Source organism: Tupaia chinensis, unplaced genomic scaffold (assembly GCF_000334495.1).
Source record: "Tupaia chinensis unplaced genomic scaffold, TupChi_1.0 Scaffold000422_1, whole genome shotgun sequence".
Lineage (NCBI taxonomy): Eukaryota > Metazoa > Chordata > Mammalia > Scandentia > Tupaiidae > Tupaia > Tupaia belangeri.
The window spans coordinates 2,179,771-2,205,149 of record NW_006159927.1 but is presented as its reverse complement, the minus strand read 5'-3'; the positions used below and the strand labels follow the sequence as shown (position 1 = coordinate 2,205,149).

General features: G+C 47.0%; 2 protein-coding genes across 2 annotated transcripts in view; one reads left to right on the top strand and one right to left on the bottom strand.

Moving 5' to 3' along the window:
* BRD7 (bromodomain containing 7) overlaps positions 1–16,359 on the top strand; it is a 42,392-nt gene extending 26,033 nt beyond the window's left edge. Inside the window, exons 8-17 of the mRNA XM_014590234.2 lie at positions 1,184–1,307; positions 2,506–2,581; positions 6,567–6,674; positions 7,067–7,202; positions 9,924–10,035; positions 12,166–12,222; positions 14,819–14,933; positions 15,206–15,349; positions 15,546–15,689; positions 16,208–16,359. Coding sequence (XP_014445720.1) covers positions 1,184–1,307; positions 2,506–2,581; positions 6,567–6,674; positions 7,067–7,202; positions 9,924–10,035; positions 12,166–12,222; positions 14,819–14,933; positions 15,206–15,349; positions 15,546–15,689; positions 16,208–16,263 — 1,072 coding nt within the window. The 3' untranslated portion in view covers positions 16,264–16,359. The remainder of the gene's footprint in view (positions 1–1,183; positions 1,308–2,505; positions 2,582–6,566; positions 6,675–7,066; positions 7,203–9,923; positions 10,036–12,165; positions 12,223–14,818; positions 14,934–15,205; positions 15,350–15,545; positions 15,690–16,207) is intronic.
* Positions 16,360–19,090: 2,731 nt separating this feature from the next.
* The window catches only part of ADCY7 (adenylate cyclase 7), a 48,644-nt gene continuing 42,355 nt past the window's right edge, over positions 19,091–25,379 (bottom strand). The window contains exons 22-26 of the mRNA XM_006154796.3: positions 24,252–24,398; positions 23,153–23,257; positions 22,729–22,843; positions 21,122–21,246; positions 19,091–20,766 (exon numbers count right to left, since the gene is read on the bottom strand). Of these exons, the coding sequence (XP_006154858.1) occupies positions 20,620–20,766; positions 21,122–21,246; positions 22,729–22,843; positions 23,153–23,257; positions 24,252–24,398 (639 nt within the window). The 3' untranslated portion in view covers positions 19,091–20,619. The remainder of the gene's footprint in view (positions 20,767–21,121; positions 21,247–22,728; positions 22,844–23,152; positions 23,258–24,251; positions 24,399–25,379) is intronic.

The following is a 25,379-nucleotide window of genomic DNA, read 5'->3' as shown; positions in this document are numbered from 1 at the left end:
GGGAGGAATACCAGCTGGAAAGACCCAGCCCAGTATGTGAGTAGTGGTTGTTTGGGGCCTCAGGTCCGTTTTGATGATCTGTTAGTTTTTTCTCATGTGAAGCACCATGTGGAAAGGTCCACACACAGTTCAGAAATGTGTATTCTTAGTAAAGTAGTTTTTAAACCAATGGATTATTTTTAGGGACTTATATTGTCAGTAGGTTTATTTAAATAGAACTATTTGTTTAAGGAAAAATGTGTACTGATTACCTCATTCTGTAAAGGAGCAAGCGCGGTTCAGCACAAGCACAGTGAAAGCTCCTTCCTGAGCAGACGGGCGTTTGCTGACATGTGTACGTGTTCTCCACTAGACATCAGCAGGCAGGAGCAGGCGTGACCACGGGCCCTCCCAGCAGCGGCCAGTGGGCTGAACCCCTCCCCCCATCCTGCTCACACCGCTGCCTGCGGCCCCGCCTGGCCAACACCTCTCGACCAACTTTGGGGAAGGTCAGACGTAGTAGGTTGGGCTTCCTGCTGTCACTGTCACCATGCAAAGAGAGTAAACTTATCTGGTGTTCTTCTGTTTCTAAGACTTACACATTTTAAATGTATTTGAAATTGTAATTTAAAAAACATTGTATACTTTCACCCTTTAAAAATGAAGTTTAAGGCCCAGCTGCTGTGGCATAGAGGTAACACTAGTGCCCTGCAATGCTGGAAGCTATGCAGTGACAATGGTTCAAACCCTGGGTCAGCCTGAAAAATAGGCCAGATGCTCATGCCCAGGAGCCTGAGCAGCTGAAGGGCTTGGGAGAGGGGAATCATGGCATGAGGAAACGCTATGGAAGGTGCCTTCTCTTTGTCTCTTCCTTCCTCTCCTACTTATTTCTATCTCGTTTGCACACTTTTTCTTTTAAAAAAAAAAAAAAACTTGGAAGTAGAATTAATTTTTGTGATTATGCCTAGGAAAACATTTGAGATAAATAACACTGGATAAAAGAGGGAGGGAAATAACCAGTGTATCAGTTTGCCTTACTGTTTGTGTATTAGTAGGGGCCCTTACCAAGATATTAAGGAACAAAGTATTAATCAGAGACAGTTGTACAAATGTCTCCACCTCAGCTGTATTCATGTTTGCAATTCATTTTAATGTTTTCATTTTATCCTTTTTTTTTAAACTTAGTATTAATGTGTGTTTTCAGGAAAGACAAAGATATGCTTGAAGATAAGTTTAAAAGCAATAATTTTGAAAGAGAGCAGGAACAGATTGACCGCATTGTTAAGGAGTCTGGAGGAAAGCTGACCAGACGGCTGGTTAATAGTCAGGTGATGGAACTTTTCCTTTCTCTACCTACCATTTTGGATTAGCTGCAACTTTCAGTTTTTACACTCTTGTGTTGGCATGAGGAAACGCTATGGAAGGTGCCTTCTCTTTGTCTCTTCCTTCCTCTCCTACTTATTTCTATCTCGTTTGCACACTTTTTCTTTTAAAAAAAAAAAAAAAACTTGGAAGTAGAATTAATTTTTGTGATTATGCCTAGGAAAACATTTGAGATAAATAACACTGGATAAAAGAGGGAGGGAAATAACCAGTGTATCAGTTTGCCTTACTGTTTGTGTATTAGTAGGGGCCCTTACCAAGATATTAAGGAACAAAGTATTAATCAGAGACAGTTGTACAAATGTCTCCACCTCAGCTGTATTCATGTTTGCAATTCATTTTAATGTTTTCATTTTATCCTTTTTTTTTAAACTTAGTATTAATGTGTGTTTTCAGGAAAGACAAAGATATGCTTGAAGATAAGTTTAAAAGCAATAATTTTGAAAGAGAGCAGGAACAGATTGACCGCATTGTTAAGGAGTCTGGAGGAAAGCTGACCAGACGGCTGGTTAATAGTCAGGTGATGGAACTTTTCCTTTCTCTACCTACCATTTTGGATTAGCTGCAACTTTCAGTTTTTACACTCTTGTGTATTTTAATCCATAGCCATATCCTCCATAGAGCTAACTCTACATCACTGTAACCCTCACAGAAGAAAGATTAATAATTTATTTGTAAAGTGTATGATTAATCTTATCCTCTATTACTGCATTTTTTTTTCTAGTGAAGTTAATGTGTTCTAAAATTAGAAAATGAAGTACATACTTTGTTACAAGCTTATAAGCATGTATTTACAGTCTGGTCTTTTGAAATTATGTTGTTTGGCCCATTGGTTTTAAAACCAAGTGGATTCATAAATGACTTGGCAAGGCACTCTCCTCTCCTAGTCCACAATATCCTCCCCTTTTGATAGAACTAAGTGGCTTTAAGGACACACATACTCAGCTCTTTAATAAAATTCTGAGGTTCCCAGAAATTTCATTTCTCTCACCCATCAGCAAACAGCTTTACACACCAAGATAGTCATGAAAGTTAGGCCTTACATTTTGTGTTGATAGTCACCTGTGACATTTGTTTGATTAAATAAAACTTTGTAGTATTTGTATAAAAGTTTATTCCATTTGACTACTTTGGTCATTGCAGTGTGAATTTGAAAGAAGAAAACCAGATGGGACAACGACATTGGGACTTCTCCATCCTGTGGATCCCATTGTAGGAGGTAGGATCACAGAGTGAAATGTGTGTGAGCTGATGCTTTTTTTTTTTTTTGGTGTGGGGGGACTGTAATGTGGGTTAATATTTTTTAAAAATCAGTAAGCCTAGGGCCCAGCAAGTGGCATAGTGATTAAGGTGCTGGACTCCCACATGGCCAGCTGATGTGGATTGAGTCCCGGACCCAGCGGCTTGAAACTCAAGCGGTGTGGATGTGTGCCCAAAATCCCAAGAGGAGAATGGACAAGGACAGATTGTATCGTGGCCACCCCCCCAAGGGGTGCATTCTCTCTTTCTCTCCTTCTGTCACTCTCTGTCTCTCCTATGAGCACATCCACCCTACAGCAAAAAATCTCTCTTTAAAAAGAAAAAAGGCAGTAACCCTGAATATTGGCAAGTCCAGCTTTATCGCTATCAACAAAGGAATTGACTAGATGTCATGTACTCCATGTTAACAGCTAGTTTAACTTTTACTTCATTCTAAAATATAATAGATACTGAAGATCAACTTTTCTTTAAAATTAAAAGTTCCGGGACCAGCAGTTAGTGTAATGGCTATGTCACTGAACTCCCATGTAGTCAACCACAGCTCGAGTCCCGGACCCAGTGGTTTAAACTCACTTCGGGCACGTGTGCGTGCATGCCCAAGATCCCAAGGAGAATGGAGGAGAAGGGATTGCAGCATGGCCATCCCCCTTGGGGAGGTGATTTCTCGCTTTCTGTCTCTCTGTCTTTCTCTCTGTCATTCTGGCGAGTGCACACACCCTGTAGCAAAAACCTCTCCAAAAAAAAAAGAAAATTAAAAGTTCCTGAGATATTTTATGTCTACCATTAAAGCCAAAAACCTTAACCAGTGATGACTAGCCCTGGTTTTAGCCCTGGTATCTATGCTTGGTTACTTCTAGAGATATCTCATACCGTCAGATTATGACACAGTAAGTGTAACTGACTTTTTTCAGTTGTTATTAAAATGAGTGTATATGCCACATGGTACTAGAAAGAAGCTTATAAGAGTTAGGAGCCACCATTATAGGGACCAGCAGATAGCCTAATGCTTACGTGCATTGCTGTACTCCCATGTAGTCAACTATGGTCCGAGTTCCAGACCCGGTGGCTTGAAACTCACACCAGGTGTGTGTGTGTGCATGCCCACAACCTTGAGAGGAGACTGGAGGAGGGATTGCAACACGACTATCCACCCTGGGGGGTGATTTCTTGCATTCCTTCTCTCTGTCTCTGTCACTAGCAAGTGCACATGTCCTATAGCAACAATTTCTCTCAAAAGGAAAAAAGAACTTAAGTTATACTTTTATTTTCCCAGGTGATATTTAATGCAGATAGTATAGGCAATATTTTAAAATTTTGATGTTAAAAATAAGTTTATGTCATTTGTCAGCAAACTAATGCATTGTGATAAGCAGAGTAAGAATGGGAATTTACTTAATAAACATCATTTTTATACTGTTTTGGTTGAGATCATTGGGAATACAAAATTAATAATGACAGAATTCCTGCACTTCAGGAAATAGTCTCCAAGGCACTGTCCCGGCAGTCAGGCAGATCGTGGGGGACAACCAGGAGAGACGAGTCCTTTTCCTTACATTCTGTGGCTGGGGGAGAGGGCAGAACAGAAAATGAGCACACACAGCTGTCAGTCCTGAGGGGTACTGAGGGAGTCCCGTGTCGGGGAGGTCTGGGAGGTGGTGTGAGTAAGAGATGGGGGTAGCAGAGGGTGCAGCAGGTAGCAGAACCTGCATGCAGAAAAGAGCTCAGGGCATTTGAAGACTGAAGGGGTATGCCTGTCTTTGAAGGGGAGAGCATAAGAGAAGGCACCAAGTGCTACATCTTCAAAACAAAACTCAGTTTTTACTTTCGTGTCGACTTTCCACAATAAAATCATATGTGGTCTTAGGTCAAAAAACATGCCACGGGATTGAGAACATTGCTCTTCCTAGTACAGCTAGGACCGGGATTTGGGCATCGGAGGTGTAACTGCCTTGATTTAGGCAACATCTTGCATCAGCCCCATCCCTTTAAGCCAGGAGTCTGGTCTCTGCTCTTGGCCAGTCGCCTGGGTTTCCATCTCCTATCGACATAATCAGATGTGGCCAAAGCAGATTGGACTCTCAGGCCACTTCTCTGGTTTACAGGGGAAATCCCCGTGAACCCCTCCCACCCCCACACACATACACACACACGCACTCTGCTCATCGCAGCTTCAGCCTTCTGCCGGAGGTATCAGTCCTCACCAGGAAACCAAAGTCCAGCCCGTTCACCAAGGAGAGAACATCTGATTCGGATGTTAGTTAAAGTGGCTTTGTAGGTGCTTTCTTCATGCTGATCGCGTGTGGCAGTGGCCTTCATTCCAGGGCAATGTATCATAGAACCAAGACTCTTCAGGAGAGTACCCTTGCTGTTGGCTCTTGTTGGAGCCCATATTTTCTCCTGGTGATATCTTTTTCAGTCCTCTGAGGTGCCCACTTTATGATTAGTGCTTACATCACATACTCCCAGTGTCCTTACAGAGAGATTCGTTCATTCCTGGTTTAGAGCCGTTTTTTTTTTTTTTTTTTTTAATTGAGAGGGCACATGTGCTCATAGTTGCCAAGGAGGAAGCGGAGAAGTGGTCACATTGCAATTCTTTCTCTTCCATTTCTCCATCCCATCAGAATCTGGGGTGCATGTGTACTTATGTCCAGTACGTTTTTCAGGCTGCCAGGGCCAGGATTTGAAATGTGGCTGTCACGTGGGATTCAGCTCCCAGTGCACAGAGCTTAACTGCTACCCTATGGGTTGGCCCAACAGATCACTTTTTCTTTTTCTTTTCTGTTTCTTTTTTCTTTTTTCTTTTTCTTTTTTTTTTTTTGTAGAATTTTGCCACAAGGCCATGCACTCACCAGAGACAGAGGGAAAGTGAGAAACCATTTTCTGTGAGGAACGGCCATGCTACAGTCCCTTTTCCTCCATTCTCCTCCTGGGATTTGGGGCACGCATGCACATACAGCCAGCATGATTTTCCACTGCATCCAGAACTCCAGCTGCATTGGGCCAGGGAATCCAGTGCCTTAACCACCATGCCACCTACTGGCCCCAGAGATCACATTTTTAAGGGGTATTCCTCATTGCACTAAAAGTATGTTTCTCATAGATACTAATTTATCCTTAACATATGTCTCTTACTAACCCTTCTGCGGATTTACTTTAGTCATCAAAACATTAAAAGGCTCAGCTTTTAAATATGTTTTCTTAAGTTTTGTTTTTAATAAAAATCTCATTTTTAAGTGAAGTGTAATATGGCTATGAAGAATTTCAGAAAGCAGAGTATGATGTTACGGTCCAGGTTTTTGTCTTGCCCACATTTCTGCCTTTCCAAACTTCCACTTTTGTATCTTAAAAATGAATATGAAGTTTAGGTGACACAGTCCATAGCATACTGGACTGCGGTTTAGGAGGCCATATGGCCAACCACCAGTTTGGATCCCTGGGTCAGTCTAAAACACCAGGTGTGCTTGTAGGGGCTGAAGATCCCAAGGAGCTAAAGGGCTGGGGAAGGAGATCACACATGATAGGGCTCTATTAAGGTACATACGTGTGCACTCACATGTGCATACTCTGTCACTTGAAAAAAAAAGGCGTAAGCCCAGTACTCTTCAATTCTGGAGGCCATGTGAAAGATCGGAGTTTGGTTCGAGAGTCTGCCTGTACTCAGGCCTCTGATCCTGCTCTGCTGGAGCAGGCCTGGGGGAGGATCACAGTTAGAGATTCTGCCTCGAGGGCTCTCTCTGTCTCCCCCGAAGAAATAGATAGATAAGCCTTTTTAAAAATAGATATATAGTAAAGGCCAGCCTTTTTAAAAATAGATATATAGTAAAGGCTCCCATCTTCCCTTAGTCATGTGGATAACACCAAGCAATATACATGGAAACACTCAGCAGAGTATTCGTGGCTCATTACCACATATGCCTCTCACTGTGCCCGTTTTTATGTTTTAGAGCCAGGCTATTGCCCTGTAAGACTGGGGATGACAACCGGAAGACTTCAGTCTGGAGTGAATACTTTACAGGGCTTCAAAGAGGATAAAAGGAACAAAGTAACTCCAGGTGAGGCTCCTGCTGAGTCATGCTTTCTGTCTGTCCATCTCAGTGAGTTAGCAAGGATGCGTGATTACTGTCCCTCGCATTCACTGGCTGTCTCAGTGGTATTTTGCAGCATCAGTTAGCTGCTTTGTTAACTTTAGAAGAAACTAGGAAATTGAGTGTTAATATTTAAAATATGTTTTGTTCTTTCTCTTTTTCCTCTCCCCTTTTTGTGGAAGAATTTACTTAAATTCTAACTTCATGGGGATCTGTTTGGGAGAAAATACCCTATCTTAGATTTGTATACCAGTTAATGAATTAGTAAAGTTAGAAGGGAGTAATTGTTTAATAAAATAAGAAAGTAGACTGACATGTAAATTTAAGAATGTCATGGTGGTGGTTAACTTTTCCAACAGTGCTGTACTTGAATTATGGGCCCTACAGTTCTTACGCACCACATTATGACTCCACATTTGCAAATATCAGCAAGGATGATTCTGACCTAATCTATTCAACTTACGGGGAAGACTCTGATCTTCCAAGTGATTTCAGGTAAGGGATCAATTCATTGCTATTCTAAGCACTATAAAATATTAATGTATACATGCGATTTGTGGATAGACTTAGCAAAATTATCAAAATGATAGGAAAATGTGCTCATTACCCAAGTAATTCCCTCCATGTTTTGTGCCAGTGCTAAACTATTAATTGTAATTACGAAAGAAAGGGTATCCTTCTCTTGAAGATAATTACTAACCTAAGTCATATCAGAATAGGAAGAAATGCCACTAACTTCTAAGGAAGTTTAAACCTTGTACCAGATTTTAATTCTAAAGTAGCCAGGAGGTATATCAATGATAGAAATTAGCCACGCATACACTGTTTTTTCCTAATAAAGCCATTCCTTATATGGAAAAAAAAAATGTGCACAGTAATTTTATTAGACCTGTAGTTATCATCAACCTTTAATGGGAACTAAACATTTTAAATAGAGAACACAGCTCCCTGATAGTAGCATCTCCAGTATATTTTGTCCCCCATAGGGTATGTGCACACACTGGAGGGAGCAAGAGTAAAACAGCCCCCAGAGCAGATGGCCATGCCACAGTCCCTTCTCTTCCATTCTCCTCTCAGGATAGTGGGCACGCACGCACACACCCAGCATGATTTTTCCAGGCACTCAGTTCAGTACTCAAACTGCAGTTGACTCTGTGGGAGTCCGGTGCTTTAACCACCGCACCACCTGCTGGCCTTGGCATCTGGTGTTTTAATTTATATAAAAATGTGGGTTTTTTTTAAAGTTATTTCATTTTATTTTTTATTATTATTTTAACATTTGCTATAGGGCACACGCACTCACCAGAGAGAGGAAGGAGGGAGGGAAAGTGGGAAAGCAAGCTGCCAGGTCTGGGACTCAAACCACTGTCAGCCATGTGGAAGTCTAGAATCTTAACCACCATACCACCTGCTGGCCCCTAAAAGTGTGTTTTTAAAGATGCTTTGTACCTCCACTGATACTAAAGTTCAGGAGCTTCTTAACTTCAAAACGTTGATGTGCCTTTGCTCTATAACCTTTTCACGTGTCAGTGAGCCATGTCCCAAAGTTAATCAGTTTGAGGACCCACAACATATTCCCCACGATATGAGGTAGGACACTGTGACTCGATTCCTACCACAAACCACACCCAAGCGTGTTTGCCCTGGTGTGTAGGGTAGGCTGTGGCAGCTGCACTCGACCTATTTATTTCAGGCTTCTCTGGAAGGTAACTCGTGATCCTCTTGAGCACGCTGAGCACTTTGCGTCCTATCAGTATAGTTGGGGACATCCTGATTTACCAGTGTTCTGACTCGGGGGAGTGTTGAACTTGGGTTCTTTCTTCTTGGCACTGGTATCTTGTTAACTTACATTGTGTGCAGAGTTTAACACTGAAGCTCAACCAGACCCCTAGTTTTCTGACAGAGGAGTCTGTTCACCTTTACATCATAAGTATGTGTAGTTTTTGGTTGAAATCGACTGTGGCTTCATATCAAGCCATTTATAGCCCTCAGATGTCACAGCTGGAACAATTTCTTTCTGGATTCTTCTTCTATGCATCCCACAAATAGGCACATATGCTCGCTGTGTGCAAGTGTTCTTCTAGATGCTGGGATGGATGCTACAGGGAGATCCTGCTGACAGAGACCCAGGCCCTCTTATCAGATGGTGATAAGGTGAAAGGAAAGTGTCACAGGGAGATAGAGAATGCTGGGCTCAGGAGCTTTCAATAGGGTAATCAGGAAATCTTTGCTAAGACGTGAGAATGGAGCAAAAAGGAAAGGCGATGAGGAAGCAAGTATTGTTGCCGTTTGAAAGAAGACTGTCCCGGCCAGTGAGTGCTATGGAAAGGCCCTGAGGGTGGGAGCCTGCCCGGCAGTCAGGAACAGCTGGAAGCAGCAAGGAGCAGGACAGGTGAAGACAGGAGTGTTCAGAGAGGCAGTAGGTGGGTGTAGGCCCCTGTCAGGACTTGGAGTTCTATTGTAAGTGAGATTGGAAACCACTGGGGGTTGCCAGCAGAGAAGTGTCCAGTCTGACCTGAGCTCTGAAGAGGATTGCTGTGTGCGGAATAGCCTGCAGGGACAAGGGCAGAATTGGGAGACCGCTCTCCTAGTCCAGGTGGGATGGCCCAAGGAAGTAGCAGTGGGATGCTGCCGAGGACCAGTGGTTAGTCAGTGTGCCTTCTGCACTCAGGAGGAGGTTGAGATAGAAGTGGGGGGCTCCAGGTTGTTCAGACTGAGCCTCGAGGATGGAGTTGATGCTTACTGAAAAGGGGGAGCTTTTTGAAACACTTTTGAGGGGAAGATCCAGCATTTCTGTTTTGGATATTTAAACTACAGAGGCTTATTACAGACAGACATCCAGATGGAGCTGTCCGAACCAGAGGTGTAACTTGGAGAGTTTTCAGATTGCATGAGACTCCTGAGTGAACAAGAGCACCTTATGTAGGAGGCCCAGCAGAGGGGTGAGGAGCTCCAAGGACCAAGCCCTGGGCCTCCATCACTGAGCTCTTACCTTTTTTGGGGTGGTCTTCAGGGACATTTTATTTTTGCTGTGTTCTTAAGACTATTTATTTTTCTTATGTTGGTCAATTTATCACTGCAGATACAGAAGTACATGGTCTATGTCTAAACCACACTTTACATCATGGCCCATAAACTGAGGGCCTCCGATGACAGCAGTTGGGTGTTGCAGGAAGATGATTTATGTGGAAATGACTCCCCACCTTTCTCTTCCAGCATCCACGAGTTTTTGGCCACATGCCAAGACTATCCATATGTTATGGCAGATAGCTTACTGGATGTTTTGACAAAAGGAGGACATTCTAGGACCCTGCAGGAGTTGGAGACGGTAAGAGCCCTGCTAATGAGACAGTACTTTGTTACTGGCCTTCGAGTCTTAGTCATTCGGTGTTATGAAATCACGGGATTAACAAGGATGACAGTTAAACTCCGTTCCCCTGAAAAGACAGCCCAGCCTGGGTGGAGGCCCTGGGTGGAGGACAATGAACGGAAAGGAGGAGCTCAGCCACCAGGATTCACGAGGGCCAGGGCCTCATCGTGATCTCCTACTCTTGTAAAACTGGGGCTTACATCCCATGTCAGCTGGTGCTGTGTACCCTAACAAAAAAGGAAGGACTCGCTCACTGACTTGAAAGTAAGTTGGCCGAAATGATTAGAAGCCTGGAGTTAAAGTAAAAAGCTTTCCATGGCAGTTTTATTAACATTTGTAAACTGTCTAGTTCAGATGGAGATGGTTCCTAATGAAGAGTAATTCAGAGTCTTGACTCTAAGATTAGAACCAGAAAATAAATGCTTTACTAAGGTCCAAAGGCCCTTCAAAAAGTTCATGGACAACATGTAGTAAGGGAAAACTAAGACCAACCCCAGGACCTGATGGTTAAACAGCTGCATTCCACATAGCTGGTTGTGTGATTCCAGCCCCAGTGGCTAGAACACCTCAGACGCATGTGTGTGCATACCCAAAATCCCAACAGGACCTGAGGGGATTGTGGCTCGACCATGTCCCATTGCCTAATGTGTTCTCTCCTCTCTCTTCCTGGTGAGCACACATAGACACACTCTTTAGCAAAAACTATTTTTAAAAGAAAAGGAAAACTATGTATGGGTTTTAAAGTTTTTGTGCACCAAAGTAAACTTGTACTTTAATTCCATTTTCTACAAACTTTCTGAAGTCTCCTCGTAGAGGAGGGTTGATCTGCAGAATGTCTTGTCTCTGTAGTTCAAGAAGTCCTTGACAGTCCTCCCTCTTAGTGGTGGCTGTGGCTGTAGTGCCTGTACCCTGGCCACAGCTGCATGTTTGGTGGGTGTTCCGTGGGTGACCTGGCAGCAGATCCAAGGTCAGTACCTAAAACTCGGTGCTAACAGCTGTAAAATCGTAGCACGTATTATCACCTGACCTAAAAATATTCCATTTTACATCACTTCAAAAATTACTTCTCCTGTACCCTTCGCATCAGTCTGAATTGTCTACCTAGAAATGAGGATTTTTTATTTGGTGAATATGGCAGTCTGTTTCAAAATGTGACGTTTCTTTGTTCTTTGATCCAGCACTTTCTCTTTTCACAATTTGTCCTAGAAAAGAAGAGTTATATATACGGATATGTTGTTGACAGTTTTAGAAATTGGAATCTGTTAAATCACAGTGTAACCTTTCCAGAAAGACAACATCACTACTGATTGGTGTCAGTGATGCTTTTGTCTGTCTGTCAGAGTCTTCAGCAGGTGCATGGAAATGCACACAGTGACAAATCCAGGCCAGGTGGTGGCGTGGTCTTGGTGCAGCTGGAGCCAATGGGGAAGGCCCTGGGTCCCAGGACCTGCCTGGGCACTCCCAGTGTGCACAGGTGCCATGATCTGGGCCAGCCAGGGCTGGCTGGGAGTGCCTGTGTGTGACTCTTTCTCAGACGGGCTTTGGGGTGAGGGTAACTGTATACATGGATTTCAGATTTTTGTACCATAATGAGCTCAAACTTTAATTCCATTTTTTCTGCACACTTTTGAAGTCCTTTTCTACATGCATAATCTGAGGAACAGGATTATGAGATGCTTTCTCATTCCTGTAGCATCCGATTATTCTGCAGTAACCCCTGCTCTCTGAGACGACTGCTGTCTTAGAGTTCCTTCCTGTTTTCTTGTGGTCATAGATTTGCCTCTTTTTGGAAACAGACTCGTTATTTACATACTGAATGCTGTTTGCCATGTGTCTCCTCAAACGTGTATAGCTTTTCTGCTAGTCAGTGGAAAATCTTGATACCACAGTAATGTGTCTCCCTCACAGGGTACTTGCAATTTGTTGATACTTATATTTAATTCATCTTGGTTTTCAAATACTATTTTTCCAGTACTTCATGCACTCAGTTCTTTCCTCTAGCCATGAAACTCTTGACAGTTTATTTTTGTTAGTATTTGACTTTACATATATATTTTCATAAAAAGTTGTTTTTGTTTATCCTTACAGTCATCATCTGAAGATGAAGGCCAGACTAGGACACTTGACACAGCAAAAGAATTAGAGGTGATTATATTTTATTCTTTACAAGAAACACTTAAATAGAGAACTAGCTAAAAGACCTAAATGACTGATTTGCTTATTTTAAAATATTCATTGATGATATCTGGAATAAAGAACTTTCTCTGCTTATAGAGGGCTTAGTAATTAATACAGTAAGCAAGCATGTAAACACGGGGACCCAATCTAACCAGTTACGTAGACGTGAGTGGATGGGCTGTGGGTGAGCTAAGGAGACCCTCATAGAAGGGGTGCTATCTGCACTGGAGCTAGAGAATGAATAGGTGTTCTCCGAGCAAGCAGGGCGAGGAATCTGAAGTGGGCAGCTGTGTGTTTAATGACATCAGTCCATCTGAAAGAGCAGGGTACGTATACAGCGAGCTCAGGAAGCAGGGAGCCAAGGAATCCCTGAAAAAGAGGACAGAGGATAGTGAGGCTGTGTGAGTGAGGACCCAAGGATGAATAGTTTTCTCTAGAAGTGCTAGAAGTTGAGTTTTTTTTGTTTTGTTTTGTTTTGTTTTTTATAAGAATTATTCCATTTTATTTATTCATTTATTTTTTATTTGATCAAAGAGGGAAAAGAGGGAAAGTGGGAAAGAAAGCTACCAGATCCAGGACTCGAACTGCGGTTGGCCATGTGGGAGTGTCCAGTGCCTTAACCACCATGCCACCTGCTAGTCCCGGAAGTTGAGATTTTATCCTAGAAGATAGGATATACTGATAAAATGTGGAGGAATGGGACTAGTGAAAAGCTATGGGGCTTGTCTAAGGCGGGGGGGGACCCAGTGGGACCAGCAGGTGGCATGGTGGTGAAGGCGCTGGACTCCCACAGGGCTCATCACAGTTCCAGTCCTGGATCTGGTGGCTTGAAAAATCATGCTGGGTGTGTGTGCATGCATGCCCAAAATCTCAGGAGGAGAATGGAGGAGAAGGGATTGCAGCGTGGCCATATATCCTGGGGGGATGATTTTCACTTCCACTCTCATTATCTCCCTCTGGCAAGTGCACATACCCTATGGCGAAGACCTTAAAAAAACAAACAAAAAGGCTAGCATACCAATAGAAAAGAAGAGAACAAGGATTTGGGAAATGAAGTAGAGTGAAAGGCGACGCGACTGGTGTACAGGGTAGGTAGCCGTGTTATTAGGTCATACAGGAAGTACTGGAGAAGGAGCATGCTTGGACCAGAAGAGAAGTTCCTTTCCGTTTCTGACATGGCACATGTGATTTTGGACATGGTTGGAGCTGTGGGCTCTAAGATACGGGCTTAGATGTGGGTCCAGACGTTGCTGATGTGAAGGAGGGATCTCATTCCAGTCGTTAGGGAGGGCGAGACTGTCCAGGCCAAGCATGTAGACTGCAGAAGGGTCGAAGGACAGTCTTGGAGAAGACCCGTAGTTGGCACGAAAACTGTGAAAGAGCAGTAAACAGGAGAGAGCTCGGAAAAGACTGCCTAGTAGAAGGGTGAGGGTGCGGGCTTGCCAGGTGATGTGATGGTTAAGGCGTGGCCGACTGCGGTTCAAATCCTGGACCTGACAGCTTGAAACTCACGCCAGGTGCATGTGGGTGCGGATCCAAAATCCCAAGAGGAGAATAGAGACACACCGTCCCTGCTGGGGATGATTTCTCACTTTGTTTCTCCAACAACTACACACATCCCATAGCCACAGTCCCTGCCAGTGCCGAGTCACAGCCGTGCAGGTTTGTCCAGCGCGCAGCATCTGCATTAGCAGCAGTCAGGTGTTCAGCCAGGTAGAGCCGAAAGGCAGATACCATGGTATAGGTGGGGCGTGCACTCTGGGTTACTTACTGTCTGGGTTGGTCTGTTTCTAAAGATCAGTGTGTGGGTTAGGAAAACCCTGAGTCTTCGAATTCCAAAAATAAATCACTACCCTTGTTAAGATTTGGTTTTTCCCAGGTGATACTGACACCTAGCTTTGGGTCTGGAGGAAACCTGGGAAGCCTCTGATATTAAAGAGCTGTGTGTAAAATGCTGGCCTTGAGTCTCAGCACATATGGCAGCAGCACAGTCACCACAAGCTCCTCACAGTGTAGGCGATAACAAGGCTTATGCTATTTTATCCTATATAAAATAAATGATGCAAACTTGGAAGACGTGGCTCCATTACATGGAAGTGTGAGTTTATGGACATCTTTTTTGCTAGGAGAAATCAATAGCATTTTGAAAGGTGGCTCTGAGAGGACATTTTTGTAGACATCAAAATTTAGACTCTAAGGGAGCCAGCAGGTAGTTTGGTTAAGGTGCTGGATCCCATGTGATCTACTGCAGTTCAAGTCCCAGACCTGGCAGCTTGAAGCATACCGGGCACATGTGCACGCGTGCCCAAAATCCTGAGAGGCAAATGGAGGCGAGGGTTTGTGGCGTGGCTATCCCCTCTGGGGAGTGGTTTCTCACTTTCTCTCTCTGTCTCTCTGGCGAGAACACCCACCTATAGCAAAAATCTCTCAAAAAAAAAAAAAGATGACTCCGAGGTATCTACCTAGGTGGAAGAAGTCTGTGTAGACACGCCATCTTACTAATTCCCAGATTGCACCGTCATGGCTAAGCCAGAGCAGGTCATTGCCTGTTTTTCACTTGAAGCAGGTTCCAGCAGTCGAGCCAGCGGGGCGTTTGGACTGCAGCACTCAGGACAGGCTCGCCGCACTGAGAGCAGTAACGGACTTCGGCGCTGCGGTGGAAGTTTTTGACTCTGAAGGCGAGTGCTCCCAGAGCGTGGGGAGGGTGGGCAGCAGCACATAACGCATGCAGCCAAGATATCACGTCCCATTAGTGCAGGTTAGCATAGCCGTTGACCACAGGGAAAGCATGGTGGTGGCATTGATTTCATTACGGGGGGATTATTCCTGTGAGGGGAAAAGGCTAACCAAGAAATAGCAAAGGCTTAGAGCCCAGGACTCCATTTACCAGCAAGATCAAACACAAGTATGTCCATGTTTTCTTTAGCATATTCCTTTCCTTTTCACACAGAGGCCGAAGTGTTCCAGAGGAAACTTGATGAGACCACCAAATTGCTCAGGGAGCTCCAGGAAGCCCAGAACGAGCGTCTGAGCACCAGACCCCCTCCGAATATGATCTGTCTCCTGGGTCCCTCCTACAGAGAAATGCATCTTGGTAGGTCGCACCGCCAGTAGGAGAGAGTCGGGGATGTTTGCGCACAGCCTTCCAAGGCGTGGTACCACTGTCAGTCACGCTGGCATGAGCACCATGAAGGCTTGTTTTTGACATCTACTGTGCTTTTGGATTTTTTAAAAAGTTATTTCAAGGAACCAATTTTTCAATACCTCAAACTATTTTGATTTTTTCCTAGCTGAACAGGTGACCAATAATCTAAAAGAACTTGCACAGCAAGTAACTCCAGGTGATATTGTCAGCACGTATGGCGTTCGGAAAGCGATGGGGATTTCCATTCCTTCCCCCACCGTAGAAAACAACTTTGTAGACTTGACAGAAGGTAGGTGCCTTGTTTCTGTGGGAAAGTAGAAGACCGTTGTGAGTCACAGGCCTCTCCCTTCAGATAGCATTTGAAAGATTTGGTCTTTGAATTCTTTTTAAGAATTATTTATTTAACTTTATTTGTATATTCTTTTTTTTTTCTTTTTTTTTCTTTTTTGACCATAGAGAGAGACAGAGAGAGATGAGAAAGCAAGCCACCAGGTCCGGGACTCAAATCATGGTCAGCCATGTGTGAGTGTCCAGTGCCTTAACAACCGCGCCACCCGCTGGTCCCCTTGTCTTTGAATTTTTAAATGCATAAAACGTTTAGGTTTCCCTCTATCTTGTGTAAAGGAACTAATAATGATCTTGTCCATTTGCCCAAAGCGCTGCAACCGTCAGCTAACGTGCCTGGTCTTACCCTCACTGTGCTCGGGTCGGGCTGGCAGCACTTAGTCTTCTGGATCTAGCCTTAGCTTCATGTACCTTTTCAATTAAAAAGGGAGAAATGCTGATGAGATGTGGTTTCTTTTTCAGATTTCGAAGAACCAAAAAAGACAGGTGTTGCCGAATGTGGACCTGGTGGGGTGTGAAGCTTAACTGGGATTTGATTATATATTATGTACATATTTTTTTCATTCTGAACTTGGAAATGCTTTTCAAAAAATATTAAATATTTGTAAATTGTGTTTTTAATTAAACTTTGGAACAATTCATTTTAATGTTCTGGAGACTGGACTTCTGTTAGATAATAAAGCTGAGCCTGGGACTCAGAGGGGTACTGTACATATCGACCCGATTGCCCCTTGACCTTTCCCTGGGCTGAAGCTGGGACTGAAAGTGAAGCTGCAGTGATAGAAACTCAGAAAATAGTCTTTTTCGTGATCATGCATTAAAAGAAGAAAGTCCCCAAAATAGCTGAACTCCTTAATTTTTCATTTGCCACACTTTCCATTAAATAAGTAGAATAAATTATAATTCGTTCCTAGCAGATCTGATCTTTATGATTTATTCAAATAGACATGGCCCATAGGAAAAAGGAATATGACGACTTTGGGTTCTTGCCCTGCCTGGGCAACATTTTTCAAAATATTATACTAATGCTACTTCCTGTGTTTCACAGGCAAGTCAATAACTAGGAAGCTTATTCAAAAGCAGCCCCATCCTTGAAATTGTTCCTGGTAACAGAAGAAAACAAACACACTTGAAATCGTTGTGGAATTTACTAGCGCAGATCTACTCCCTGTGTACCTGATGGGGGCGAGGCCCTTGTGCTGGCGGCGAGGAGCCTCTCGCCCACCCAGCCACTCCTGTGCAGACCACAGAAGAGACTGCAGCACTGCAGCAGGCGTGCTGTCCTGTTTGTCCCACTTCTTAGCCGTTAGGAGCTATAGCAAAGGGATGAGCCATATCACACTTGAATGTCAGTGAATTATTGATCTTAGCGTTTACGTTTCTATTTTCCATCTCAGAGGTCACCTGTGCCCTGCCATACCCCCTGAACTAACTGATACTCAACTACTTTATTTGAAATACAAAAGTCAAGCAGTTTAATTATTTAAGCAGGAGACTACGAGACATGTCCCCTTCTGTCATCCCTTAGGCTGAGATGAATGGTGATTTCTCAAGAGTCTGGTTCAGAACATAAACTTTAACACAAATTCAGGGGACCAGCAGTTGGCGTAATGGCTATGTCACTGGACTCCCATGTAGTCGACCGCAGTTCGCGTCCCGGACCCAGTGGCTTAAACTCAACACCGGGCGCGTGTACGTGTGTGCCCAGGATCCCAAGAGGAGAATGGAGGAGAAGGGATTGCTGCGTGGCTATCCCCCCTGGGGGTGATTTCTCACCTTCTGTCTGTCTTTTTGGCACAAAAAATAAATAAATAAATAAACCGAAAATAAATAAATAAAAAAATCCTTAGGACGTTCAGGTTTTCCAAATTGCTAATTTAATATATAAAAAGCAGCTAAACACTGGTATTTTACAAAAGTAAAAGAACATTTTGAAACAAATGTTACAGATTTATAAATAACAGTATACAGAATAAATCTGGTTATTTGCATGCATTGTCAAAGCCTATTCCTGTACAGTGACACAATATATACAGAGAGTATACAGTGGTTAATGATCTTTTCTGTTAGGAAGTTGTTTGAATAAGTAAACCAGAAAACTTCAGGGCCTATGTTTGCTAGTCAGGCCACCTTTGAGAAATGTTAAGCAACTCTTGGACCCAGTGGGAAGGTCATTGTTAGAAAAGGTACATGTACCTGTCATAAAACAGAATGACACCTGGGAAAAAAATTGACTCGGTAGTTTGAAAACATTTATAAAAAGAAAGCCTGCACGTGATTTTTATGGTCAGTTATACTCTTAGGACCTGAACATTGAAAACAAAACTTACAAAATATCTGTATCTGAACACAGTGCTTTCATGAGTTGGGAATAAAAAGACATGAATGATAACCAATTATGAAATTGGACCTCAGGCCCAGTGCACCGTGGTATGTGTGTGATACGTTAGCAACAGGGACCCTCCTGACCTCCCCGGAGCACCCCTGCTGGACAGCCCTGGTCATTGTCAGATTTGGGGAGCACAGGTGCCATTCAGAAGAGCACTCACTTGAAACAAGCCCTTAATAGAAGTTGACATGTGAAAAAGGCGATTTAAGGGGCCAGCAGGTGGCGTGGTGGTTAAGGCATTGGACTCCCACATGGCTGACCGTGGTTTGAGTCCTGAACATGACGGCTTGAAAAATCATGCTGGGCTCATGTGCACGCCTGCCTCAAATCCCAGGAGGAGAAGGGACTGCGCGTGGCCATTCCCTTGGGAGATGATTTCTCGCTTTCCCTATTTGTAGTATGTCCACACGCCCTATGACAAAACCTGAGAAGCAACTTAAGACTGACTTCCCTTACCAGCATCTGCGCTGGAAAGCTTCACCCAGGCCAGACACATGGCGCTGTGCACAGGGAGCTGGTGCCTGACCCCACATGGCCAACCGCAGTGTAAATCCCAGCGCGGCAGCTTGAAAAGCCACCTGACAGGATGGAGAGATGGAGGGAGAACTGGGGTGTGACCTTGCCCTACTGGGGGATGCTTTTCTCTCTCCCTCTGGTGAATGGACAAGCCCTCTGACAAAAACAAACAAAAAACTCCTGGGGACCAGCAGTTAGCATAATGGCTATGTCACTGGACTCCCATGTAGTCGACTGCGGTTCGCGTCCCGGACCCGGTGGCTTAAAACTCAAGCCAGGCACGTGTGCGTGCGTGCCCAGGATCCCAAGAGGAGAACGGAGGAGAAGGGATTGCGGCGTGGCCATCCCCGCGGTGGGTGATTTCTCGCTTTCTCTCTGTCTCCCTCTGTCAAAAAAAAAAAAAAAACCGTACACAGCAAGTTGTCATGTATTCCTATTATCCCAGTTACGAGCAGCACACATCAGAGCTGCCGTTAGGCCGCCCAGCACTTCCTTAAACAAGAGCAAACCCTCAGGCTGGCGACGCTTTACAACAGCACACAGCATAAGCAGGCAGGTTCCATTTCAGGCCCTCCGTCCCCTGGTTTGGACACAGCACTATGACAAGGGTGGCAATGCATTCCTGGACCCTGGGTCCCAGGCAGACCTGGCTGGCTAATCACTCCATCCAGAGCTCTGCGTGATCTTTTGAAGGTTCTCGTACACAAGGTTTTCAGTATCATTTCAGGGGGGTCACAGATGACGTCTAGCCCAAGAGCCCCTGCTGTATTGGCAAAGTCGCTGGACTAGAAATCCAGGGACACCCTGGCTGTAGGCGGTGATGTCAGTTGAGAAAAAGCAACAGGCAGTTGGCTGCTGCTGACCAGGAAGGAGTCAGCGCAGTCCAGGTCCCTGGGTGCTGAAGCAGTCAGACCCCATCTCAGACCCGGCTTCCTGCGCCTGCGCCAACTCAGGGCCAGACCCAGAACATCTCAGCCCTGCAAGACAGTCGGCTACCCAGGTACGGACTGTCCTCGCACCCCTGCTGTGCTCCAAGCTAGCCATGAAGACTAGAGGAAGGGAAGTACTGCGGGTCGTCCAAGTTCTCTCTCTGCCAAAAAAAGGGTACAGGGGAGGACTTAAACACATACGGCCAGGGGAGAGCTCACAGGTTGTCCCTATTTCTCGGCTTTCAGCTCCTGCCACAAAGCCCAGGCTGCGCCATTCCTCGCCGCTCCTCGGAGCCACATTCCTGAGGGCTCCAATCCCAGCAGGCTGGACGCTGGTCCTGCTTACATGTCAGTGGTTAAAAGGCAGAGAATCCCCTGGAGGGAAGAGCCTCTGTCTGGCGTCCAAGCAGTCATTAAGAAGGACAAACCCCCATTAATAATGTGTCCATTCAAAACAAACGCTTTGCCAGAGATGGCAAGAAGTAACAAGTGTCAATTACGTTTTTCTCCCTGGACTGTCTGAAACCATTTACGGATGTAAAACGCCCTTTGCAACTTCACTTCCCAGAGTGCCCTGGGAGCGGCGCACCGTCCAACACCTCCCGGCTAGGGAGCAGGGAGTCTCCCACCCACACTAGGTGACTCGTCTTCGTCCTCCTTTGCACCCAGAAAAGCAGGTCTCCCCTGTGCATGCTCCCAGCCCACTGCGGTCATGCTGAGAGGTCCCCTGCACAGCACCCCAAGAACAAAGATCTCAGAGTCACTCTGAGCCTCTTCCAGCACCCAGAAACACGAGGTTCTGGCCGGCATCACACAGTACAGCTCAGGGGTCACTTCCAGCCTGGATCTTCCCCAAGTGTCCAAGAGACCCCCCCCCCTTGCACAAGTCCAGGGAAGCCGCACACAGCCATCCGCCAGGCGGGGGCTATGGCCAAGCCCTTCAAATGCCACTGTGACCGGCATGGGGCTGAGTCTGCTCCTTGGCTTGCTTCAGGGAAGGAAATCAGCCTCCCAGCGTGTTCGGAATCTGCCAGAAGCCCTCAGTTCAGCCCCAGCCCTTGAAACTTGGCAGTGTCTGTACAGACAAAGTAAGTCCTCAGTTCGCCTTTGCCTTTGACGTTTATCAGCCCGCGGCACTCACAGGAGTAGCCGAGTCCCTGGAGGATGGTGCACGTCTCTTCGGTAACCTGAAAAGGAAAAGAAACCCGAGTCCTCTGAAGCAGGGAGCAAGCCTGTTACAGTGCAGACAGAGCTGCTGACCAGCAAGCGGCGGGCATGTCCAGGTAGCTGGATGCACACAGCTGACCGAGGGCAGAGTCGGGCCGCAGTCCCGTCTCCTCCCCGCGAGAGGAGTCCTTCTCAGTGGCCATGTACTTTCCTGATGGGCTGTGTTTTGTTTTGTTTTGTTTTGTTATTTTACGTATCTACTCATTCGTTGTGATTTTCAAGCCACTGGATCCAGGACTCGAACCTGTCAGCTATGGTGGAATCCAGCACCTCCCCCACCACACCACCTGCTGGCCCCTCCCAGTGGACTTTTACCTGGATCTTCCCAAGCTCCCCAGTGCTCTCCATGCGGCTGGCGACATTGACCGTGTTTCCCCAGATGTCGTACTGAGGCTTGCGTGCCCCGATCACTCCAGCAATCACGGGTCCGTGGTTTATGCCTGAAGACAGTGTTTACACAGCAGACCGGTCACAGAGGCCAAGCTGCAGGCTTCTTTCTGCTCTTGGGGGAGGCCGCAGAATTCGTGCCCCAACCACAGAAAGCGGTAGGAAAACAACTGAAAGGAAGGTGAGGTCGGGACTGCTTCCCGGAGCCTGGGAGTGAGCTCATCCTTGGGTGTGGGGAAGGCGCCCCTCTGGCCAGTTCTTTCCAGACGTTGCCATACTCAAGAAGCCTGGACGTGCAGGTGACACTTTCCCAGGATCTGCTAATCACCTTTTTTTTTTTTTTGGAGAGGTTTTCTTTTTTTGCTACAGGGTGCGTGCGCTCTCCAGAAAGACACAGAGAGACGGAGAGACAGAAAGCGAGAACTCACCCCCCAGGGGGGATGGTCACACCGCAATCCCTTCTCCTCCATTCTGCTCTCGGGATCTTGGACACGCACGCACACGCATCTGGCGTGAGTTTAAGCCACCAGGTGCAGGACTCGAACCGCAGTTGACTACATGGGAGTCCAGCGACATAGACACTACGCTAACTGTTGGTCCCGTGCTAACCACCCTTTTAACAAAGAGTACATTTGAGCCCCACCCTTTTGGCTAGCAGTGAGTAGCTAGGTTTTACTAACTTGGCTTTGTTCTCACTGTAGTTTAAGGTCACCTATTTGCAGTGTAATTTGGGGTCTCCATTTGCAATAGTGACATGGTATTTATGTAAGTCTTTCAGAAGTGATTGTATCATGGTCTACAAAAGTCAGAGCATCTGTCCGACCACTGGACTTTGCAGATCAGAGAGGGCTTTCTTCTCTCTCTCTCTCTTTTTTTTTTTTTTTTTTTGAGAGGTTTTTGCTATAGGGCGCGTGCGCTCGCCAGACAGACAGACAGAGAGATAGAAAGAGAGAAATCACCCCCCAGGGGGGATGGCCACGCCGCAATCCCTTCTCCTCCATTCTCCTCTTGGGATCTTAGGCATGCATGCACACGCACCCGGTGTGAGTTTTAAGTCACCGGGTCCGAGACATGAACAGTGGTCGACTACATGGGAGTCCAGTGACATAGCCATTACGCTAACTGCTGGTCCCTCTCTCTTTTTTTTTTTAAAGAGAGATTTTTGCTATAGGGCCCCTGCTTTTGTCAGAGAGACAGAGAGAGAAAGTAAGAAATCAACCCCCAGAGAGGATGGCCACACCGCAATCCCTTCTCCACCATCCTCCTCTCAGGATTTTGGCCATGCATGCACACACACCTGGCATGAGTTTCGAACCTTCGAGTCCAGGACTCAAACCATGGTCAGCCATGTGAGAGTCCAACGCCTTAACCACTATGCCACCTGCCGGCCCCAGAGAGGGCTTTCTAAAACTTTTCATAATAGACAGCGAAGTACAGCTTTGTCACACAGACAGGCAGTGGCCTTCCTGAGGTGGGGCCCCGTCTCCCACCACCCTGTCCCCCGCACCCCCATCCCGGCTGCTGCCAGCCCTCACCGACACGCAGGCGGAAGTTGTTGAAGGAGTGCCGGTTGATGCCATCCAACTTGCCCATCAGGGCCAGGCTGAACTCCACCATGACGCCAATGTGGGCGTGCTGCCGCTCTAGGTCCTGCGGGACAGAGCGCTGGGCTGGGGTGCCATGGCCGTCTGCACCAGTGGGCCAGATCCTGAGGCCCCAGAGGGGCCCAACCAGGCTGGTGCACCAGCATCAACGTGGATCCCATGGAAGGGGCCTACCCAGGCTCCTCCAAGCGTCTCCCCTGTCCCCACGAGGGCAGCCATCCCCCACCTCCAAAACTCCAGGCTGAGCCACACAAGTGCCTTTGTCACTCCCTCACAGGACAGGATAGGGAGGTGCTCTCAGTCAGGTGACACTGGGCCAGGCCGTGGGCTGTCCCCTCACCTGGGGCTTGAGTACCTGATTCTCGTGCCCTGAGGTGACGCTGAGCCCCGCAGCTGCCATGTACGTGCTGCCGATGGTCTTGATCTTCTCCACGCCGCTGAACTTGGGCTTTAACAGCAGCTACGGGACGGGGGAAGGGGGACCAGCTGAGGGAGGCAGAGCTGCCACCGCACAGCTGCACAGCTGCAGCCCTCCCTCAGCAGGGACCTGGGAGTCCCTGCCCCCACACTACTGATGCAGGCATGCCAGTGGGGAGCTCTCCCACTCCTGCTGGTCTGTCACCTCCCAGTCCCTCCCACAGTTACTGCCTCACTCCCAGTGAGTACAGGGCAGTGCCACAGGGCAGTGCCGACCGCCTGCCTCCAGCAGAGGGGAACGCGCTTGAACTTCCTCCGAGAGGGGCTGACAGCATGGTACTCTGCTGGAAGCCAGCTCTTCTACAAGGACCCCTGTCTGACCTTCACAACCTGGCCCACCCACAGAAGGCATTAACGGAGTATTTGCTGACTAGCACAATAGTACAGATTCATACTTTTTTCATTATTGTTTTATTTATTTATTATTTTCTAATTTGACCAGAGAGAGAGGGAAAGTGAGAAAGCAAGCCACCAGGTCCGGGTCTCGAACCATGGTCATTCATGTGAGAGTCCAGTGTCCTAATCACCATGCCACCTGCGACCAGCCCCAGATTTGCATTCTTTTTCTTTTCTTTTCTTTTTTTTTTTTTTGCCATAGGGCGCGTACGCTCGCCAGAGAGACAGAGAGAGACAGAGAGAGAGAAAGCGAGAAAACACCCCCCAAGGGGGAACGGCCACTCCACAATCCCTTCTTCTCCATTCTCCTCTCGGGATCTTGGGCACGCACGCACACGCACCCAGCGTGAGTTTTAAGCCACCGGGTCCAAAACGCGCACCGCGGTCGACTACGTGGGAGTCCAGCGACATAGCCATTACGCTAACTGCTGGTCCCCCAGATTTGCATTTTTTATGCTTCGTGTGGTGCTTGTTCCCTGAGAACACACATCCTCCTCTCCCTGGGGCGGAGGATGCATGCCTCCATCTGCCCTCCTGAGAGCTGTCCTGGGCCAGGCCCGGGTGGGGCGGGGTGGCGGTACCTCGTCGAAGTCGGCGATGATCTCGTTTAGCAGGCGCAGGCACTCCAGCCCCTCCTTGTTGACGTCGCACTCCGTGTAGAACACTTTGAAATCCGGCACAGATGCGAACATGACGCAGACGCAGTCGTAGGACTGATGGTACCAGTCCTGGGGTCAGGGCAGGAGGAAACAGGCCCTCAGGGCCACTTGGCCTCAGCGGGCTTAGAAGAGAGACTGCGGAGGCCTGAACCGGCTCTCGGGACTAGGGGGAGTGGGCAGTGTTCCCAGCCCTGGCTGTCAGAGGTTCCTCGTGGGGGGCAGCATAAAACCAAGGGCGATCTGGGGGTCCCTTGGTAGGGGAGGGTCAGGCTCTGGTTGCTTTCTGCTCTTTGGAGCCCCTAGGTGTGTCTGTGCGTCTGGGGTCGAGAACCCCTGGGGCAGCAGAAGGTCGCAGCCAGGAGGCCTAGTCCTATACTAAGCGAGTCTCTCGGCCCTTTCTAGAAAATTCCCTGCTGTAAGGAACTGGTGGGAATGCAGATGTTCTCATTGCACAGAACATCTGGACCACAAGTACCTGGACACACTGGACCCTCCCCACAATCCTGCCAGGTGCATGCTGGAGGCCCGTCTTGCAGGTGAGGTGTCCTGGGGAACCCAGGGCCCTGCCTCTACCCCGTATGCTTGCCTCCCAGAAGGTGCCCTGGCTCTGGACCTTCACCCTGGGGACCCCACGCCACACCATGGGCTCCTCCCTCCCCAGGTGGCTGAGCCCTGCCCCGCCCACACCTCGTTCAGCTTGTCCCCGATGAAGTGGGCGGCCACATGGGCGGGCAGGACGTTCTCCAGGAGCAGGCGGTTCACGTTCTCCATGGTCTCGAACTCCTCGTGCTCCTTCTTGAACTTCTTCTTCCACAGACAGTCCAAGCGGCAGTAATAGTCGATCTGCAAACAGTGGGAACATCGGCGGCGGGCCCGCCCGTCCACAGGTGAGCCAGGGCAGCCCACCCATGCCCATAAGTGCGTCTCTAGGAAATTTGGTGTCCCCTGTGCCCTGGGGAGGTGAGGACACTGACTTGGAACCCCAGCCCAAGGACAGCGCTTTCATGACAGGCCCCTGCTGCCCTCTGTGTGCTCCGATCCGAGCCCCCC